Source organism: the organism of the source record quoted next, unplaced genomic scaffold (assembly GCF_019419815.1).
Source record: "Pyrus x bretschneideri cultivar Hongxiangsu unplaced genomic scaffold, Pyrus_bretschneideri_v1 Contig47, whole genome shotgun sequence".
Lineage (NCBI taxonomy): Eukaryota > Viridiplantae > Streptophyta > Magnoliopsida > Rosales > Rosaceae > Pyrus > Pyrus x bretschneideri.
The window spans coordinates 1,180,154-1,202,473 of NW_025999784.1; the positions used below are offsets into that span (position 1 = coordinate 1,180,154).

At 35.3% G+C, this 22,320-nt stretch overlaps 2 protein-coding genes across 2 annotated transcripts; both read right to left on the reverse strand.

Moving 5' to 3' along the window:
• Positions 1 to 3,938: 3,938 nt before the first annotated feature.
• Positions 3,939 to 10,734, reverse strand: LOC103963654 (alpha carbonic anhydrase 1, chloroplastic). Its single transcript, XM_009376489.3, has 6 exons — positions 10,438 to 10,734; positions 6,939 to 7,147; positions 5,963 to 6,069; positions 5,549 to 5,651; positions 4,525 to 4,707; positions 3,939 to 4,426 (listed from the first exon to the last, which is right to left on the reverse strand). The coding sequence occupies exons 1-6, from the start codon at positions 10,514 to 10,516 to the stop codon at positions 4,295 to 4,297; spliced, it is 813 nt and encodes a 270-aa protein (XP_009374764.1). The 5' UTR covers positions 10,517 to 10,734; the 3' UTR covers positions 3,939 to 4,294.
• A 5,434-nt stretch (positions 10,735 to 16,168) lies between these two features.
• On the reverse strand, positions 16,169 to 21,945 carry LOC103963606. Its single transcript, XM_009376436.3, has 12 exons — positions 21,591 to 21,945; positions 20,829 to 20,893; positions 20,402 to 20,474; positions 20,227 to 20,245; positions 19,418 to 19,537; positions 18,612 to 18,681; positions 18,199 to 18,242; positions 18,037 to 18,078; positions 17,737 to 17,796; positions 17,518 to 17,585; positions 16,588 to 16,645; positions 16,169 to 16,456 (listed from the first exon to the last, which is right to left on the reverse strand). Exons 1-12 carry the CDS (start codon positions 21,890 to 21,892, stop codon positions 16,364 to 16,366), a joined length of 1,014 nt encoding a protein of 337 aa, XP_009374711.2. The 5' UTR covers positions 21,893 to 21,945; the 3' UTR covers positions 16,169 to 16,363.
• Between the last annotated feature and the right edge of the window lie 375 nt (positions 21,946 to 22,320).

A 22,320-nucleotide genomic window follows, 5' to 3' on the forward strand; every position in this document is an offset into this window, starting at 1 on the left:
GTATGCTTTAAATCTACCTGTGCCCTCTCTCCTTTTTCTTCACTCACCAATCAACTCCCTCAAATCTCTCGCCAATCCCATCATTTCCCTCTACATGGCACCCAATCAGAAAAGCAAGAAAATATCTCACTCTCTCTCTTCCTTCTCTCTCCCTCCCGAAGCTCTCTTTCTCTGCAACTGCCATGAACGAGCACCAAAGCTCGTAGATCGAGCTTAAAAACCTCACCATTACGTTCATTTCTTCTTCACGAACTCAACCATACCAACCAACCTTAGTTTGACCGAGTTTTGGACGTCGAACTTGGAAGGTCCAAACTCAATGAGTTTGAGTTCATCATTTTTTAGGCTGGGTTAAGGAGTTTTGAAGGTCGAGAAAGCTTTCCCACAACTTCCCAAGACCTCTAGGACAATTTTGAAGAAGCTTGGACGTCGAAACAACAGAGTTTCGAGGAGTTCACTTTTGGCCAGAACTTTCGAGGTGATTTCCGACATCTCCATCCACTTTTTGGACTCCAAAGAGATACAACGCGATTCTACTCTTTATAAGCTTCAAATCCATATAAAGTAGGTCGAAAATGGTTGAGAAATGAAGAAGTTATGCAAGTTTCAAAATTTTCCAGAAAATGGGTGAGATTCGAGTTGCAGATGGCGGCACCGGCAGTGGAGGACAGCGGAGGACAACGGAGATCGTCGGAGAAGACAGGGAATATTCCGTCAAAGTCAACATAATATTCTAATAGCGTCAGGTAATGCCGTTAATCTTTGTTAAGCTTTTAATGGAATATTCTTAATGGTGTCAGTCAAACTGATGGCACGTGCTTGGGCTGGGGGCACGTCTAGCCATGCCTTGGCCAGCACTTGTGGGCACGTGCATGGTCCAAAAATTTATCTGAAGAATTGTGTAGGTCCTTGACGTCGAGTAGATCTATTTCATGTATTTAAACCCTAGGTTTGAGCAAACTATGGGGGTTTTATTTAAGTTTCCACATATTTGCTTTAAATAATTCTATTATAGTTATTTCACATATACGGGAAACATATCCCAAGGACATACGAGGTCAGGTTAGGCATGGGGTCTACGACCCAGCGATGTACTTGTGAGTGGCAGTTTATTTTATACCTATACATATTTATAATTTCCCTAAATGCGTAGTTACTTCACTTTTACGCTTATAATGCCAAGTATTCATTATTGTGATATAAATTGTGATAACTGCTGCTATATGGTTGGGATATTACTGTCATGACATTCATACATATTTGTACATGCTCATTTGTTGCACCCCGATGTTAGTACTCCGCCCAGGGCCAGGGCCAATCATTTACATGTATGTTCACATCTGCACCATTCGCTCCCCCTTGGATCTAAGTTTTGTGCTAGTCCTGTCGTACAGATTGCATAGGAAATTCCAACTCGTATGTGACCGCGCCTCGACGCCAATCTTCACATGATCGTAGTACTAGAGCGTATTGATTATACCCAGTTCTGTCATACAGGTTGCATTATGCAACTCCGACTCATGTGCTAGCATAGATTGATGAGCCATTGATTATACTTGCTTATCACATAATTATATTATTGTGGCATTTGATACATCATGACTTGGCATATTTCTGGTTATAAATGTTGGTGTATTATTGTTTACATACTTACGTGGTATGTTTTAAGGAAACTATAATTGTTTTAAGGCAAGGGGTTAGGATGTTCAAAAATAAAGGTTTTCATATGACCGTTGTTTTGCTGGCCCACTCAACTTTGTTTTTTGCCCCCCCCCCAGGACCTAGATAGCTGATTTCTTCGTGGCACTTGAGGAACCTTTGGCAGTTCTGACATTATCTTCGATTTAGACATACATCACAGTTGTGTAATAAGTGTACTTTAGCTACTCTGACTACTCTTTGGTAGTCGTACTGTCTTTTAAGCTCTGAATAATTGTAGTGGATTATTCCTACGATTGCGCACTCTTTCAGTGATTAGTATAATTAGTTCAAATTAGTTTTAAATTTATTCACTTTTTCACATCACATACCCTTAGAGCACTTCCATTGGGGGTGGGATAGGCCAACACACAGCCAAAAAAATGGGCCAGCACCTAGGGAACTCTCTCCAAGCCAGCCCAAAATTGACAGATCTTGGGACCGGCCCATCTGACGCCATGCTGATGTCAGTCACTTTTTTTTTTTGCACCTGAAAGCGATGGCCCTAGTTCGTTGGAAAATCTGAAAAAAAAAATGCACCGACAACATGTTTGCACCAACGCAAAGGTTTCCAACACAATTTATAAGTTAGCAACCATAAGAATAGGATTGAGAACTTACCCAGGTGCAATGCAAGATATTTCACCGAGAATTGGACCTTGAACTCGTTGGAGTTTGTCCGTTTTCCTTTGTCAGAATCACATGCAAGGAATTAAGCCCTCAAATTAACCACAAAAATTGCAACACAACAGGATTTAAAGCTCAAGAACACAATACCGTGATAGAAACATCACCTGGGTTAGAGATTGAGAGCTCAACCTCTCGGCTTCAATGGTAGGACCTCGCACCATGCACCGATGTCGCATGCAAAGCCATGGTTGGGTTCCTTGAGCTCCAGGGATTACAAAAATAATATTTTGTGTTTGATTTGTTGAAGGGTTTGAAGAGGAAGGAGAGCTCACGGGAGTGAGCTGGAAAAGAGAGAGAGAGAGAGAGAGAGAGAGAGAGAGAGAGTGCCGGTGGAAAAAAGGGAAAAAGTGATGGGGATGTTTGATGGATTGGGTAAGGAAATAGGTTTCTAAAACCTATTAAAATCATTATTTTAAAGGTTCAATTGAAAATGCATTTTATTTAATCATATTTTAATAAACGGGTGGGGAAAAGAGAAAAAGTGATGGGGATGTTTGATGGATTAGGTAAGGAAATAGGTTTTTAAAACATATTAAAATCATTATTTTAAAGTTCCATTTTATTTAATCATATTTTAATAAAATGGACTAGGCTGTTGTTTTTTTTTTTTTTTTTTTTTTTTTTTTTTTTTAAGGAGTAGAGATGTATTTGGAATATTACTGTTCATTAGGGTCTATTACTGTTCACTGAGTGGAAGAATGCGCTGGGTGCTGGCACATTTTTGTTAGGGGTGGAACTGCTCTTATGGTTACGTCACCTCACGATGATGGCCAGCACGGTTCGACCTTCCTAGATCAAGATGTGTCATCCTCTCTGGATCCTCTTTGTGGGAATTTAGAAAATCAATCAATCGTGTCCGTTCATCATACATCTTGCCGTTATAAATTATTTAAAATTTAAAATTGAATATAAATAACACCTAACGAAAATTGGTTGCACAATGTACGGTAAACAGATACGATTAATTAATCTTCATTCCCATAAAAAAATATCCGGAGAGGATCCTTGTCCATAAAATATAGTGCCAGTTTATCTCATCAACTGTGTTCCTTTGATTATTTATTCTTTTGGAAGCACGTTAATTTAATGATAAATACAGATGATTTAGTAATTTGTAGTTCCTTAATTTGGTAATGAAATTAAGGCGTATATTCCGGAAAAGAATGAAGCAAGTTGGAGCACTCCATCAATCAAATTGAAAGAGATGGTCAATTGACCCAACTATACAATCCACCCCATATCATATGTGCGTGTGTGTGTGTATCCCTTTCTGCTGATGGATCCCTCAAATAAAATATCTTATGGTGCTAATTCTGTAGTTTTGTTAATGATCCAAACATCTGCATTTTAGCATATCATTCATAGGTTATTTTTACAAAAAAATTAGATAAATTCAAACCATTATGACATCCCATTATAGTGAAGGATATAGACAAATAATGTTTTCCACAGTCAAATGGTTTCAAATTTGGATTTTTTTTGGAATAGATGATATTTGAAGAAAGATCTCAAAGATGGACGGTTGAACCGTTGAAATACAATTTGGAGTGTGTAAAGAATCCCTCAATGCAAGGGACTGTTGCATATGTATCCCTCAATGCAAGGGACTGTTGCATATATATTTATTATCAACTTAAAAAGAAAGGAAAAAAAGGTACACAAACTTCTCTTTCTAGCTAATTACTTCGCCTAACTAGTAACTATAATTGATTCACTGATGCTTCAACATCAGTGGATCATGAATTATTCACACGGGTACAAATCCAAAAACAACGACAATAGACATACGAGGACTCATTTTCCCTACCCACGACTCATGCATGTTCCTTTAATCCAAGCCACTGCCTATGAGTCATAGCGGCTCATTCTAAATCAATGTCACACGTCGACTAAGATGAAACATATACTAGTGCATAAGCTCATCGTAGAGCTCAATCTTGCGTCCATTTGGAGATTGAAGAGGTCTTGAGTTGTTTTTGCAAGATGCATCCAATGGTGCTTTTAGTGCATCTAACTGATGCTTGGAAATAGTCCTCACCTGCATGCATATTCATGTATGTCAAACTTTAGGGTTGTGTATTTATATGTTTATGTGTGTGCGCGCGTAGAAAAATTAATGAAACGAGTAATTAGTACCTTTCCGAGAATGCTCCAGACAACATTTTCGGTGCATGGAGGAACGGTGAGAGAGCCAACGTATCTGTAATATTTGCGACACTTCTTCTGTAACTCGTTCAGATCAACAGTTCCAACGGGAATGGTAGCATCTTCATCTTTCTTGCACGCCTCCTTGGCCAGCTCGGCCAGCTTGTTCTTAATCTGTATGATGAATTGTAAGCCTTAGACTTTTGTAGTAATAGATAAGATCGAAACCTTGAAGAGAATGTAAAGCCCTCTAAGGAGCTGCCCATGCAAATTCCCATTAATTAGTTACTAATAGGTGTTTTGGAGTAATTGTAACAATGGTCCCTCAATTTTAATCAAATGGAGCGAGGGTTCCTCAACTAAAAATTCATTACCATTAGTCCCTCAACTCATCAAAACGTGTAGCTATGGTCCTTTTCGTTAATTCTGTCAAAATTATGTCAAAATGAGTTATGTTGGAAGGACCATTGCTACAATTGAGTTAAATTTAAGAGACCATTACTTCAATTGGATTAAAGTTGAGGGACAATTTCTCCAGTTGGATTAAAGTTGAGGGATCATTGATACAATTTGACTTATTTGATTTTCCATATTTGCCCCTTCATTCAGCCTCACATGCATGACACATGATTTATTTTGATGGAAGTTCTAATGGAGTTGACGAAAATGACCATAACTGCACGTTTTGATGAGTTGAGGGGCTATTTGTAATGAATTTTTAATTGAAAGACTATCGCTCCAATTGAGTTAAAGTTAAGAGATTGTTGCTACAATTTACTCTAGGTGTTTTACCTAACCATTTGCAAACTCTTAACATTTGTGCAACTAACCTAATCTCAAAATGGACAAACACCTCGAGTCGTGAACTTTAACCATGAGCTACGAGTTCATGTTCAGGGCCCAGAGCCTTGGGCATGAGTCTTGAGTCCTAGAATCAAGCCGATGTTAATCTCTCCCACTCAAACATTGATTCCATTTCTCAACCAAACAAGGGTTTAGGGAAACTCTAACGTACCTGTAAGAGGATGATATCTTCCTTGCCGAAATTGAAGAGGATCGCCACAACTGCGAGGCTTTTATCAGCTGCCTGGTGAACCAGATGAAGCTCCGCTGGAAATCTGTAGCAGTTATTGGCATTGTTATATACCTCTAAGCTGTTGCAGTTTTGCTAATTATAAGGTCCAAAACCTAAAAAGTAAAATTTTCCCAGCCCCGTTTAATATTTCGTCTAATTTTGTAATAACGGTTTCGGTTCTTCATCGCAACAAGTTTACACTTTAGATAGAAACACTTCAAGCCAAATACTTAAGACATAATAATGTTGGTTTGTTGAGAAAACAAGTTACAAGGACCCATCTCTAACGAACCATTTTCATTTTTTCGCTTCACTCGATTTATTAGATAAAAGAGAGAAGGAGAATGTACATACTGGATTCCATTAAGGCGATGCTCAGAGGGAGTGTGCCAGTGCAACTGCATCAAGTTGTAGTTCTTACCATCCACATCTAGTGTTCCCCCATTTCCTTCGAAACGCACCTTCATAAAAAAAATCCATGCATATATAAGTTACTGAGGTAGCGTGTAATTGAACGCATGATCTCGAGTAATGAGAATATTAATAACTTAAGCTACAAGCCCGTTGCTTCTCGTTCTAGACTAGTTGTAATCTGAGTTCAATTACATAACCCCTTATTGAGCAAGGAATTGAAAGGAAAAAAAAAAATCTAACCACTTCCAAAATTTTGAGCTCAAACAATTGGAAGTTTCCCAATAACTTTTTCATATGGGATGATCACTTACCAAAATAATAAAAACAGAAAAAAAAAAAATTCTAACATATTCTTACCAAAATAATATGGTAGAAATATGAAAAACAACCCTACAAGATAATCCGACAATAGCTACTGAAAGGTCTTTTATCCACCAATTAATTACTAATAATAGGTTCTATCCATTCGTTGCAACTAGTGTTTAAAATATACATGAAATTATCAATATTTTCATCAAAATATCAGAAAAATCAAGGATTGATATGGAAAAGGGGTGAAATGCAAACTTCACCGTATATTGTCAAGATATAGGAAAACCATTGAAATATTTACCGATTCACTACAGAAAATTTGTCAAAGCCCACTTCAGATTTCAAACTTTTGAATTTTTTTGATAAATTTTTCTCTAATTTCGACCAAATCTGAATGCGTTGATATACCCATCCCATTATAAATTTTTATAATTTATGTTGAAGGCAACCAATGTCGATATCGATATATCCATCGATACTCTCGTAAATTTGCATACCAATTTCTCAACTTATATCGATATTTTAAGCAACTACTATTACTGATTATTTTTATTTTTTCTTGGACAGCAAGCATCTTAAGAAGGGTGATAGAGGAACAAATTACCCCAAGGTTAAAGCCGTTGTTAAACAATGTGGCATTTGAAGTACGGTAGACTCTGGTCAACGGCATTAGTTTTTTGTTAGGGGTAAGTACGCTCTTGACGACGTCAACCGGGGACTGCATCTTCCCATTTGAGCATGCTGTGTTATTTGGACTCAAGCTTCCCCATTTCTCAGGACCAGTTTGACCAGTGTAGCTAAATGAGAGTGTGTCTGCATGCACGTAGATAAACATCAAACACACAAACAAAAAATTGATCAACAATATATATACACATTCAACCATTTACTAAACAACAATATAATTTTGACACACGAAATTGACCGCACATTGCTAACACACTTTAATGGAGGTCGGCCCTATCATTGCATGTGGGATAAGATCCATTTGTATTAGAGAGTGTGAGTAACATTGTTGGTTTTCTGTGTTTAAAAGAGATTCTTTTTCTGATTTTGATGGCAATGCAGATAACAAACATAATTTGCATTCCTAAAAATCATAACTATGTAACATATATAGATAAGTACATTCAAAAATCAGTGTTTTAAAAGTCACCTATGCACTATACGGTGGCCAACTGTCAGGATTAACCTGTAGTCGAAAGAAAAATCTTCAAAAGAATTAAGCGGGCCCCAAAACGACTTAGGTGGAGACTAGGTGCCCTAAGCGGTCTGGACATTTAAGAAGAGAGGAATAAGAGAAAATGAGTTTCTCTCTCTTCCATTCCCACCTGGTGACCACACTCATCCTTTATTTACTGAAAATATGACTTTAACCCCTAAAGCTTAATTTTCTCCACATAAGACCCGACATAAGTTTTTTACTCTAATAAAACTCATTGACAAGATTCCACATCAGCAAATTCATTAATTATATTCGACTTTACACATTTAAAAAATTTTGATGCCCAAAATACCCCTATTTGAATGTTTGATGTACACAATTAGTTCTATACGGGTTCCGTTGTAAGGAAGATTTAATGATTTTACAAAAATAAAAAAATAATAAATTTATTGCCAAATATATAACGACAATAAAACATGCCTAATATATGTAAAAATACATGCTTAGTTTAGTCAATGAAATTATATTTTACAAATAAATGTAGGTAAATTATTTCACACACGCACACACACACACACATATATATATATATAACCAAAAAATAAGCATGCCTGATATCGTAAAATTTCATTCGAAATAATTTACCTACAAAAAAAAATGTTATTTGATTTAGTGCACCTAGTATTCAAATTTTAAAATGTTAGATGCTTAAAAAAAGCAAGATAATTTACCCCAAAAAATGTAAAGTACATGCAAAATAATTTACCTACATAATAAAGCAAACCCAATGGATGCAAAATAATGCACCTACATAAAAAATAATAGTTTTTTATTCAATACTAGTCACCTATTATTTGTACATGTAATAATAAAATGTGCCCAATATATGATACATACAAAATAAAATACCTACATAATGAAGAATGTTAGTTGATTCAAAATTAATTTACTTACAAAATAAAGCAATTTAATTTGATTTAAAATTAATTTACCTATTATTTGTACATATATCTTATAATAATAAAATGTGCCAAATATATGTCACATCTCGGCCCGAGCCCCCACCACATCCTAGGCTCGACTCTATCGTAGCACGATATTGTCCGCTTTGGGCCCCGACCACGCCTTCACGGTTTTGTTTCTGGGAACTCACACGAGAACTTCCCAGTGGGTCACCCATCTTGGGATTGCTCTCATGTGAACTCGCTTAACTTCGAAGTTCCAACCTAACCCGAAGCTAGTGAGATCCCAAAAGGCCTCGTGCTAGGTAGAGATGGGAATATACATATAAGGCTTACAGGATCCACTCTCCTAGGCGATGTGAGATGTTACAATTCCGGCCAGGGATTGGCTCTGATACCAAATTGTCACTTCCCGGCCCGGGCCCCCACCACATTCCGGGCTCAACTCCACCGTAGCACGACATTATTCGCTTTAGGCCTTGACCACGCCCTTATGGTTTTGTTTCTGGGAACTCACACGAGAACTTCACAATGGGTCACCCATCCTGGGATTGCTCTCGCACGAACTCGCTTAACTTCGGAGTTCCAACGGAACCCGAAGCCAGTGAGCTCTCAAAAGGCCTCGTGCTAGGTAGAGATGGAAATATACATATAAGGCTTACAGGATCCACTTTCCTAGACGATGTGGGATGTTACATATATGTAATAATACGTGGAAAATATATTACTACTAATTAAATAAAAGAATGTTATTTGATTCAATATTAATTTACCTAAAAAATATATGTTAGTTGCTCATCATAAATTTACATATAGGTAGATTAATTAGTATAATATGTTTGAACATATATGTAGTACTGCTCATATGTGTGTGTGTGTGTATGTGTGTGTGTGTGTGTATTTGAACATATATATATATATATATATATATATATATATATATATTGAGCTTATGGTAGTACTATATACATTGAACGTGTATATATATATATGTTAGGAGTAATAATATGTGTAATAATTATTTGTTCATTGTAATTAAGGTGAGTAATTACATTTATTGATTTATTTTGAATATTGTGGCACAAGTTGTAAATATCTTGTAATAATAGGTCAATTATTTTTCTACTTGGCAATCATTTTCAAATTTGGATTTTATTTGGAAGTTTATAACCAGAAGAGTTTTTGTCTAGAAAATAAAATTTACAATAATTTATATCTAAAGAACCCTTTATTTAATATTTTATAAAATTATTATCCAAACAAGTTGGGACAGCTAGCATTTTAAAAAACATGGTTGAACGTGTATTAAGTATTAGTGTGCCCCACCTCCCTTCTATGCGTCCCAGTATTCCACTTCACCAAATGCTTTCTACCCCACGTACACTTTTATTTCTCCCTAATTTCACTGTAAATTCATATGATTTCTAAAAAATATTTCATAAAATACTACAGGCTTCAATCATTTGAACTTTTATCTCATACAATCAAATTTGCTAAAGTACTAAAGATATATAATAAATTTACTTCAATCCACTTAATCTGCTTAGCTCACCTAAGCGCCTAGGTGCCTAAGTGTTAAACCCTAGCATGTTTCCAGACTAACACCTAGCATCTTTTAGAAGCTTGACAAAAACAAAATGAAAAGTGGGAGAAACTAATAAAGTATGTTGTGGCAAAGTATCTATGCAGAAAACTAAAATCCTTGGAAAGAAAATGGCAAGAATATTAAGCATGCATCTTAAAAGAAACAGAACCGGCTCTTTTGTTCCGTCACTTGTAAAAGCTAAAAAATAATGACAGTCGAAGTAGGTTATGAGTTCAAATCTCGTGCACGAAAGTTGCTTAGAAAGAGAGGTAGATAACATTCAAGGAAACAAATAGGGGAAAGAAAAGCACGGTTCTATATCAGAAAACATAACCTAAACGCGCAAGAACTGGTTAGATATGGATGTGTTAGAGGGAGAGAGATTTCATACCATCTTGGACAGAAGCCGAAGGGCCGAAGACGAGCAGCAAGGCTATCACAAGGAAGGAGAAGGAAACTCTAAGGGCCATAGTTTAGTTTAATCTGTCAATAATACAAATGAAACAAGAGACTTCTGCAGGTGGCTTATGTTTTAATAGCTTGTGGCTTCTTTTGCTGCTAACTTTAGGCGGGCGATCTCTCGCTCTCTCTGCTAAATAGCCGTTGTTTCTCGAGAGTCTTGGAGCACCTTAGCTTTGATGTCTTTGCCTATTTATACACTTGCTGCTACTGCTGCCTTCTGTTGCATATATAACCTGCAGTTTGGGGTTTTTATTTGTATTTAAATAACTAATTATGTCTTTATTTAGAGAGCTTCGATATATTTGTCTGCTTCTTTTTGCTTTAGGGCCCTTGGAATTTAGTGAAAGTGCACATTTGACCTTTCCAGGATTGTGTAACAAAGAGAATTATAATATACTGAGAAATGCTAAGGGACTCTCCATGGACTTTTTGCCACCTAACTCTTTAACGTTAATTTTCATGTCAATATTACAAAATAGAGAAATGTTAAAGACTCTCAAAGTGAGACTCTCCATGGACTCTCTTCCACCTCATATGTTTGACACAAAGTTTTATAATGTTGGCACATGAATTGTGCCAAAAGCATGAGGTGATAAAGAGTCTCACTTTTGAAAAAGTCTCCTTAACATTTCTCAAATAAATTTTTAGTTAAGTAATTAACTATTTCGATACAAGTGATGCTAGGAGAAAAATCCAATACAAAACTTCATGTGTAAAGGTAAATGTTGGGAACCCGCTTGACGTACAATTCATCTGCTCTTGGTAATCAAATTTTACGTTTAAGAGGGGTGGTCTAATGATAAAATAAACAATGTGGAACGTTATTAAATTCGATTTCTATAAGGCATATAAGCATTCTAATTTACTTGATACGTGTGATTTGTAAGTGATATTTGTACATATCCAAAATTATCCTATTTCCATCAAAATTATGAAATCGACTTTGAAAAAAAATCTTTATATAGTCCTCAATTTTGATGTTCTACTTGTCTTTGATATTACATGGTCTTTTATTCTTAAGATATGCGGGAAATTTTAGTCTAATATAAAGTACGAGTGAGGTTCGAATTTGGATACAAAGGAATTTACCGTCTCGATTTTTTAGATGTGTAATTGTTCATCTCTCTCCCATCCACACATTGCATAAACAATAACAATCGTGTCATTGTTGGGGCTTAATAGTGGAAACACAAAATCTGTTGCCCTATTTTAAATTTTCTTCTTGACGCGTGGGTTTAAATTTGAAAAAAAACAATGTTCTAAGTGCATGGTCACGTATGCCCCAGAGCACCGGGGAACGCTTTAATATTAAACTAAAAATAAAATAAATTTTCCACCGCTACCCGTTGTGTTTGTGGACTTATTCTGTAATAATTAAGAAATTGTCCTTAAATTATAATTGTTTCTATGCTAATCTATAAGAATGGATCAATACAATGGCCGAAAGATAGTCTTAATTTAAGAATTCGAATTCTTTTTGGACTTTAGTGTCTGCAGTTTAGGAACTAAATAATTTGAGTCATTAGTTTGTGTAAAAGAGAAAGTGGAGCTCTTAGTTTGTGTGAGATAGACCAGCGTAATGAGTTAATGAAGACCGTCAGAATCAATTTGAATGATCCAGATTTTATGGTCCTTGATTTCCGGAAGATCCAAAGTGGATCTCTTTCCTTAATTTGACACCATCTATTTGTAGTTACGTTGGTGTGGTGTTTATAATTTATGTAATGTGCTTATGAATATATAAAGTTGAATGTCCAGAAACAAAACTCAATTTAACAGCCGGCACCATGTGAATTAGTCTTTCATTATCGACAAATGAATTTGGGACATTTTTTTAATAGAGAAATACTAATGAAACTTTCTAAAAATATGACTCTTTATGAATTTTCTGTCACTTTACAATTTAACACAAATTCTCGTACCAATATCATACAAAAAATATAAGGTAGTAGAGAGGATATGAAAATTTTCGCTTCTAACCTTTAAGAAAGTCCAGGGTTTAGCATTTCTCATTTTAATATTAAAAAAAATATATTACTAAACTATGAGTTAGTTAAATCAGAGGATGTGACCGACCATGAATAAATGCGTTTTCAACGTGTAAACAACCTTGTCGAATATAGGATTACAAAAAGAAATTGTTTTAAAATATTTGCTGAGTGGGTAATCTTTTGAAATAAATTAAAAGTAGAAAGGGTAAGGAAAAAAGAAACACATAATGTGCAAGGCTTTTCTATGGAAAGCTTCAAGACAGACATTATAGACAGCTAGTGGATCCATGTCATATATATGGGGACCCCACTAACAAATATATTTACACTAAAGGTGGAATCAAATTTTAGTTTTGCTAACTCATTATTTACGAGATTTAAAATTATAATATTTCACTTATTAAAGAAAATATTATTAGACTACAGTGCTAAGTAGTTAGACAACATTATTTGAAACTAGTAGATTGGACAACGTTCCATGTCAAATTTGTGGGGAACACCATAACCATCTTGGTTCTTTTGATTCTTGAGGTCCAAATCTCTAAGTGGCACATAACCCAAGTTTTAGGATATGTTAATGTTTTAATATACCGTTACAATAGCGTACGGAGCCTAAACACAAGTAAAGTTTATCTTCTACTATAGATCAAGCATAAAAGCCAATAACTAATCTCTCAATTACCCAAGTGACACAAACAAGGAAAAGAAATGAGTAATGGTAAAGCTCTAATTTTCATTAGATTTATTAAACTACGAGAATGAGGATTCAAACTTAAATACAGAAGAGGAAACGCACTGTTCTAACAAACTTAATTGATACCAAACTTACTTACGGCCGCCCTAACATTTCTATTCTTTTTTTTTTTTTCATTAAAAATCACTTGTACAAGGAGGAATACAATACATGCTAGGAAGGGCTAGTCAAGCTTGGTTTTTTGTTTTAGTCGAAAAACGTCAATTGCATTGAACGAGCCATGCTTGGGTCATTTTGTAGTTTTTTTTTTTCTTTTTTTTTTTTCCAAACGACAACCTTCCCCATAAACCCACTCACCACCCCACTAAAAAAAAGGCACCAAGGACGACCATTTCCTCGACAGATTAACCCACACCAGTCTAGAAAGCTCAGATGTAATTTTTTTTTAAACATAAACGAGACTGAAAATTATTTTTCGTATAACAATTTCATTGACAGATTAACCCGCACCAGTTAGAAAGCTCAAATGTATTTTTAAATATTAATGAGCGTGCGGAAACCATTTCCCGTGTATTTTCATTCAAAACCTTCCCCCCTAACTTTATTTTGGAGGATAAATACTACCTTACCCAGATACAGATGACTCAAATGTATTTTTAAATATTAATGAGCGTGCGGAAACCATTTCCCATGTATTTTCATTCAAAACCTTCCCCCCTAACTTTATTTTGGAGGATAAATACTACCTTACCCAGATACAGATGAATTTTGGTTCCAAATTGGTGTTGGGACCCCCCAACAGCCACCAATGTCAAACAGTGTACACTTTATATGGGAAGGTAATGGGTTTCTGGTCCCCTTTGTTCTGCAGTTTTCTGCTGTGTTCCAAACAGGTCACTATAATTTTAGATCCAAATGTCACAAGAACATAGATATCCCATATCCTGCAACAGATGCTCCTTCAAGATATACCATAATCTATTTCTCTTTCAAATCTTTTGAAATATTGTGAAATTTCAAAACCTCATCTATATGCGATTCTCCACCTAAAAAGTTCGAAAGTTTGTTTGACATAAATATTATTGAAACTCCAAAAAAAATCGATCTACAATCATCCCCTTTCAAAAATTTAAGGAAATTGCATATGAAAAAGAGCACGATGACCTTTAGAGTGTCCAGTAATTAAATTCTTTTCTGATAATAAAAAAAAAATAGATTTTTTTTTTAGCCAAAATGGTCCATACAATTGACATAACTGCTCACTTTAGTCCATGTCAATGAAAATCGATAAAAGTAATCCTCGTGTTTGCCCACCATAAATCATTTTGATCATTTCGTGAAAAATCTATCATTATCCTCATTAAGTAAAATGATTAGTTTGATAAAAAATACCCTTCAAAAGGTGGTCAAGTGGTCGCTTCCATGACAATTTAACGAGGATATGATTGATTTTCTCGTAAGGATCAAAATGATTTACATGGAAGGAACAAAATGATTTATGATGGACAAACTCAAGAACCATTTCTATCGATTTTCATTGTCAGGGATCAAAGTGAAGAATTATGTTAATCACATGGGCCATTTTGGCCAAAAAGCCTAATAAAATACAACTCATGCTCTTCTTGTCCAATAGTTAGAAACAAAACTCATGCAAATCATGATGTATTTGCAAGATTATTGCCATAAAATAAGTACCAATAGAATGCAGGAAGACAAACAACCCCATAATTTTAGGAAAACTAATAAAAATGACTTGAAAACTTTGAGTTTTAACGATAAAGACAAAATAAAATGTAAAGTGAATAGTACCATAATTGACTTTTTAGTATAAATATATGATTTTTCGTTAAATTGAACAGTATCTGGAGCTTTTCGTTAAAGTTCCCCATAATTTTTCCTTTGTATGCACCATTTGACAGGACCTGCGATTAGAAGTTAGAGGAAGCAAATAGGTGATAAGTGGCATCTGGTAAGTATATTCCCCACTAACAAACATGTCAAAAACATCCCCAGTTGCCACAAAAAAAGTGGCGGATTAGGAGCTCACCTGTTGACAACTCTTTTCTTCTCAGCTTCAGAAACAAAGACGGAGAGATTCTCCACCAAAAGTTAAAGAGGATCCACTTTGGATATGCACCATTTGCTTCAGTCCCCACATTGTGAGGATATGTCACATACCTGCAATTTGCTTTTGGTACAAATCTCTTTTGCAGATAACCTTCAAAAATCGTTTATGCTAGGTCGAAAGTTTGATTAATTGGAAGATTAGCGGGATTAGGGGCAGAAGTTATAGCAGAACCAGTTTCTCTAGGAGGGCGACACAACTCGAAATCTGGATTCGATCATTTTGTTAAGGAGTAACACGATAATGAACTACTCCAGAAACGTTCTGAAGATACTTATTCCTAGGTTCAACAGTGTCTTCACTCATCTACTGTACATTTTCTCTCGGTTGCATAACATTTATCGTCATTCAATCTAGTCGATGAACACATCTACACAACCAACAAGGATCTGCAAACAACTCTCAGATAACAGTGGCAAATCTCTGTCCGAAGGAACTTCGACATGTTTAAGAAAAGCTGTCAAACAAATTCCGGAGAGCAAGGGAAAGACACAAACATCTCTCCCAAATTGTTCGTTCTCTCTTGTATTGACTTATCAAGGAACAACATTGGTGACTCCTGATTTAACGCAATAAGCATATATAAATTCAACTTCATCAGAAAAAGTTGTGAAAACAACACGACAGCATAACTTTCCTTAAAGCCCGCATTCTTTAATATCGATTTAACAATGTATGAATAAAAGGGTGAGTAACGTTAATTTTCGATTAAACTTTCAGTATCCAATAAGGAAAATGTAACAGGAGAATATCCTTCCCCTTCTATTGCAGTTTTTCTACAAGTAGGAGGGAGCTAAAGTCTAAAATTTACAAAATCATTGATAAACAGTACGATAAAACTTCAAGCAAGTATCGAAACATAACTCTACTGCATCATGTCACGCGACAAAATATTCAAACAGACAGAACACGAAACTAAAGCTATTCAACACAAAATAAGCCGAAGACATATAATTTCATAGTAACATAAAAGCGTGACAAAATATACAAAACAAAATTATAAAATATATAAATGAACAAAGTGCGTGCCTTAGGAAAGCATTACTTATTGTAGAGCATACGTTGCTTTTAGATATTCTACAATCTCTGCACTTTCGAACATTTCCACCCCCGTATTTGGATCTTCTAAGTAAGGAGCCTGTCAAACAAAATGTTAAGATTGAGACTGTCAAGTTACCAATCCACGGCACGTCAAACAGAGATGAAATCTTTCATTCTCTTACGATAAAACCACAGCTTCAGGAATTCATTGTAGATTATTGAAAGTACCTGAAAACGTCCGGTTTTCTCAAACAGTATTTGTCGTTTTGGACTGCCACGAGCACAGCTGAAAAGAGTATTCATAAACTCTCAGTAATATACTTACATCTTTGTACACAAAAACAGAAACAGATGACATTGAAAGGAAGGATAAATAAGTTCTTCCAAAACATGATGGGTTGCTTTGCATCAGAAAAACCTTGAAACAGGCAATAATCCTGTACAACACAATGGAAAAATACTGCTCTATACCCGAGTTTAGAAACAACAGAGATATAGTCAGAGAGACAGGGATAATAAAAAAAAACCCTAAGAGAGTGAGAAGTGGAAATATTAGAAAAATTAAATTTTCAGAAAACATGTTCAAAATTGACGCCAAAATGTAGCTTCAAATAGATAGAAACATGTTAGATAAATATGAATCATATACACGAGATGCAGAATCATAACACCATATAATTAACAGGGGCTAAAAAGAGTACACAGCAGATAAATGTAACAATACATCGCATCTTCCCAATACGCAACCTTGGAACGATACAACTGTAAAAGTACATCCATTAACATATAGATATAACACTGGGACACAAAATACCACAAATTTACGGGGCTTGGATTAGGGTTCTTATGTTCACCTAATGTTTTTGCTTGTGAGTGTATCTGCACGCGCGTGCATATTCAATCACATTCCTATCAAAAACATTGTGTATGTACAAATGAAGCGTTGTTACTATGGTCTTATAATATTCTTCATGTGCACCAGAGATAGTTTTATCAATATTGTAAGACTTCCTATACAAAAGCCAAAACCAATGCTATCATCACACAACTGCCAACAAAACAGATGGTTAAAGTTCACTTAGAAGTGTGCTACTTGATGAATTATGAAAATTAATAATAACGCAAGACCTAAACATAATTATTGTTACTCATATTTACCTGCGATATATGTGAGGCAGTTCTAACTCTACAAGTACTTCACGCACAAGTTTGCAAAAAGGAGATCCCTGAAACAGACAAAAATTTCAAACTACAACTTGGCATGTGTGTGATGTATCACTATATATAGGTAAAAAAAAGATCAAGGCATATCTATCTTTAACTTAATAGGGACCTCAAATATGTTAGGACATAAAGTACAGAGCATGACAGTCTAACCTCATATGCCCATACTAAAAGTGGTTTGGGTGGTAGTTTTGATGGAGAATAGCGAGATCCCTGAACGGAATTATCGAACAAGAGATTAATCAATTAAGTTTGTAAAACAAATTACATACAATAGCGAAATCATGAAAATCTAACATGGGCTTTCAATGTGGGCAAACTTTAGTGTTTGATGCATCTTGCAGTTAATGAACTAGGCATATCCTAGGAGGACAAACACCCCCTACTCACAACGAATCAAAAGAGAGAGGTTGTGAAAAGAATTACAGACTTGAAGAATTCAAACAAGCTAACCTTTCCCGCACGACCAATCATAGCAAAGCCTGCAGTCAAAGTCTGCCATCGAGAGTTGAAATAAATAAATAACTAAAAACAACAATTTTACAACCAGAAGAATTAATTAAAAATATACTTGCTAAAGATAAAAAGAAAATTTGAGACGAGTCAAATGCTAACCGTTAACAAACCAAGTGACAATGCAAGAGGAACAGTTCCATCACCTGCACAAACATTTGGGAGACCGGGGGTAAGAAAATTTAAAAAGAATTTGGTGTAAAATGGGTGGCATGAATGAATAATATAGTTAGTAGAAGCTCTTATTCAAGAAAGTGTAGCTTCTGTAAAAAGCAAAGAAATAAAAAGCGAAAATGCATTGCGATATAGAAGCATAATTTGTAGAGCCTAGGTATACTGCTTCCATAACAAATAGTTACCATAAACTTAACATATAAAAATGTACCCAAACGTCATAGTGCAGTTGTATTATGTATCTATCCCCTATCATATTTGCATATACTGTAAGATGAAGGTAATACAATAAACATAATGAAATAACGTGATTGTAGCAAGATGAGCGTGACCACACGCACCATATTTCCCAACCAAGTACTTGATTATGTCATCTGATTCATACATTGAAACTCCAGTGTTCGGATCCACCTGCGACCAAACACAAAAATTGCTATGTAGCTGCCACTCAAAGCCATTGTGATATGATAATGAGATGAAACTAAGGTATATGTAACAACAGGCATAAAAACAAAACTAGTGAATGATGCAGAGAAGTAAAAACTAAGATAGCTATTCATATTTCATTGTGTGAAAGATTCTTATCATCATAGCCGAGGAGAAACTAAAGTGTTAGCTTCATGTTGTTAAATGTTCTTTAGTTGACGGAATCATTTAGCTATAATTTCAAAAGGTTATATATAGCACTTATGATCTATTTGGTTTCCTTTTTTATTTTAAATATCTGCAATTTCCCTTCTCTTGGAAATTTTCCTATGAGATTCTTAAACAAAAAGTCTTCAAAACAGCACTAAATCGTCCAAACATGGCTGAAATTTTACACCTCTAGGAATAGCCGTAGGTTTGTAATGATACAATGGCAACAAGCAATAATCTCAAAAGTTAAAGAGTACACGAAAAATTGGAGAGAGTTTTGCTAGAGATATTTCATGAAAGACAGAGAAAGCAACTTGATCCATCTTATTGGTAATACATTGGAGCTGCTAAGCACTACATTAATACTTTAACAATTCTGCTTTCTTTTGAATCTAATTATAAGTCTACCATTATTAAGGATTATTTACATTATATCCCTCTCAAGGACAAACGCCCCCCCGACTGCGATGATAAAAAGGAAAACAATAATTTAAAGAGTACAGTATCTAACCATGTAAGGGAACTGCTGTTTTCCGCCCATCTCAGCAACCTTGCGACGAAAGTTTGGACCACCTTGTGGGCAAGGATAAAATAGAACATCGAGGTCCAATACTGCAACAATTTCCCTAACCTATACATACATAAAATGTCAATTCATAAATAAAGAAAGAACATGTAACGGTAATGTATTCATCAAAATACATAATAATCAATTGAAAAGCCATCGATGACCTTAAGAGCCATTGACGCACATATTTAACGAAAATCTTGACAATTAGAGGATCCCTTAATTGGCCAGGTAGCAATGAAGCTCAAAAAGTGTTTATCTTGGATGAAACAGAAGGTCAATAGCCTGATCCTAAATTACACTACTCAATACCAATATGGCTAAAACTAAATGCCTAAAAGCAAACTAAACACCTTCCCTATTCGTGACCGCAGATTTCAACATTACACCCATCAAAGAATGATGATGCACTGGATTAAATGGGACAGTGCAGTAATGATATCATGTGTATGGTTTGTGACATTTGCTCCGTTACTCAAGTCATACAGAGAATACTACGGAAAAAATAAAAAACAACCTTTCATATGGATATGGGAAGTGGTTTTCACACACCCTTTTTAGCCTCTTACACATCCCTGTTTAATCCTAGCCGCTAATTCCGTTTGATTTATTCAACCCAATGGCCATAAATAAAGAGAGGTGCATGAGAAACTAAAAAGGGTGTGTGAAAATCACTTCCCTATATATATATATATATATATGCATGCTTGTATATTTATAAACTACATGGAAATTTCAGGGGTTGAAGTTACCTTCCGGCAGAATGGACACCTGTGCATTATCCGTGGAAAACACAAATGCCAACAGAAAAAAAAATATACATGCAGTCAGTTTTAGAGTGGTGTGGATAAAACTCGGAGGGACTAGAAATTTCTACCAAAAAGAATTAAATTACAGAAACAATACAATGGGATGAAAATACAGTACCCTTCAAACTCATATATCTCAATAGGCTTCGCTGGACGGGGGCCTACTTTTGAAGTCTCTTTGACCTTAGAATCTGTTACATGAAAATTGGACAGAAAAAAAAAAAAAAATGAAACCTCTTACACTCGGCTACTTGAAGTTATCAGATCTCTTGGTTACTGTTCAAAAAACTGTATTAAAACAAACCAAAAATTCGTATTCACAACGACAACAAAATGCTTGATGCCAAAAACAACTTTCATATTACGGAAAAATCATGATGGCCAACATAGGAAAACTTCTTCATAACTTGGAAATAGTTAACTTTTTAGTTCTGATTAGACTCAATATACACTAATACCAGCCGTTTAACAACAATTTCTTAAATCATCTTCATTTAATTGTACAGGGCATGCCATAAATCATATCAACTCAAACTAACACGTACCATTAAACTCGAGAGCATACTGGTCCGAAGGAATATCATTTTTCGAAACGAAAGAGAAAGAATATCTGCCATTGTACAACCAAAACAAGAAAGCAGAAAAAAAAAAAAAAAAGTCAGAAACTGTCTACTGCTAGCACTATACTGGAATATGGTACTTAAAATACTCAGTGTAGTTTATTATAACATATCTAATTCAAAATTTCAGCTTAGTGGTGCATTAGCATAGTTTGAAAAAACGCGCAATATATATAGCGCTATATATCCCGTCACGTAAGAGATTTTGCAGTATAACACAAAATATCAAGATAGTCTAAAAAAATGTTCGATTTTTATGCGATATTCAGCGAAATACCATACCAATGCCTCGTGATCGTATTGCTACGACAATCACCACATCCATCCATTCAATGAAAATGACTATACTACGAGTTTATTATGCATTAATGTGAAATTATTATTGAATTATATGTGTTTTGTTGCAAGTATCAAATAGCTTACTCTATACATTTGTCGAGACTAGGAGTTTATCATATATATTCATCAATACTATTTTACGCTATACAAGTCTCAAATAGCTTACGTGAAACCGCTCCGTAGCGCGACATTGCATGTTTCGCTCACAAGAAGCGATTTCAAACTATGCTAAACAGCACAAATTTAATGGTAAACAAACCCAAGTGCAAATAAAGCAACAATCTTTAAATTACTGAACAAAAAGATTAATTTAACGAAAAAAAATTTAAAAATTGAAAATTTGATTACCCAGAAACGAAAACGCCAGTGCCCAACCGGAAGAACAAGGCAAGAGCAGCCCCTAAGACGTCCCAAACTTTGTCAGGCCTGACGCCGAACCGCTTCGGCTCCGGCGGCTTGAAATTGGGCGGAGGAGCAAATGTTAACGGCGGCGATGAAGGTTCTGGTTTGGTTTGAACAGAAGCTGAAGTTTGGGGGGTCTCAGAGGACTCTGTAGTAGCTCTAATAGTACAGAATTTTCTTTTGGGTATTGTGGGGGATAAAAAAGGCGGGAAAATTGAACTGGGAATTAGGTTTAGAGCTTTGGCCATGGCTATTGGGGGTTATGGGGGGAAGGGGAGGTTTGGAATTGGAGAGATTGAGTTGAGAATTGTGAAGTATGTGACTGTGAATCAGTTCACTTTTGGTGAACACTGGAGAGAGACAAGTACTTGCACTTGCTAGATTTCCCAAGCAAATGATTGGTTGGAACTTGGAACCGAGCGATGATGGGCTCAAGCTATGATTTTGTGTTTTGGAATGCCGATTGGAAACACTTGGTCATGAACTTATGGAATTCTGTACTTTTAATGAGAATTGTTCACATTATTTATCATTATATGTCTTTATAAACCCAATAAAATATGAGATTGTTTAGGACTCGTTTGAAAGTATTTTTAAAATAATTGAGAGTGTTTTTAGGGAAAAAAAAAAAAAAAAAAAGGGTTCTAAAAGCACTTGAAAGTGTTTTCTACAAAAT

Excerpts from the sequence above, each read along its gene's own strand:
- LOC103963654 (XM_009376489.3), bottom strand. The coding sequence starts at position 10,516 with ATGGCCCTTAGAGTTTCCTTCTCCTTCCTTGTGATAGCCTTGCTGCTC. Across the intron at positions 6,070-6,938 it reads ACAACGGCTTTAACCTTGGG|GTGCGTTTCGAAGGAAATGG; the intron begins GTAATTTGTTCC and ends TTTTTTATGAAG. Across the intron at positions 5,652-5,962 it reads CATCGCCTTAATGGAATCCA|ATTTCCAGCGGAGCTTCATC; the intron begins GTATGTACATTC and ends TAACTGCTACAG.
- LOC103963606 (XM_009376436.3), bottom strand. The coding sequence starts at position 21,892 with ATGGCCAAAGCTCTAAACCTAATTCCCAGTTCAATTTTCCCGCCTTTT. Across the intron at positions 18,079-18,198 it reads TGTCACTTGGTTTGTTAACG|ACTTTGACTGCAGGCTTTGC; the intron begins GTTAGCATTTGA and ends TCTCGATGGCAG. Across the intron at positions 17,797-18,036 it reads TGATTGGTCGTGCGGGAAAG|GGATCTCGCTATTCTCCATC; the intron begins GTTAGCTTGTTT and ends AATTCCGTTCAG.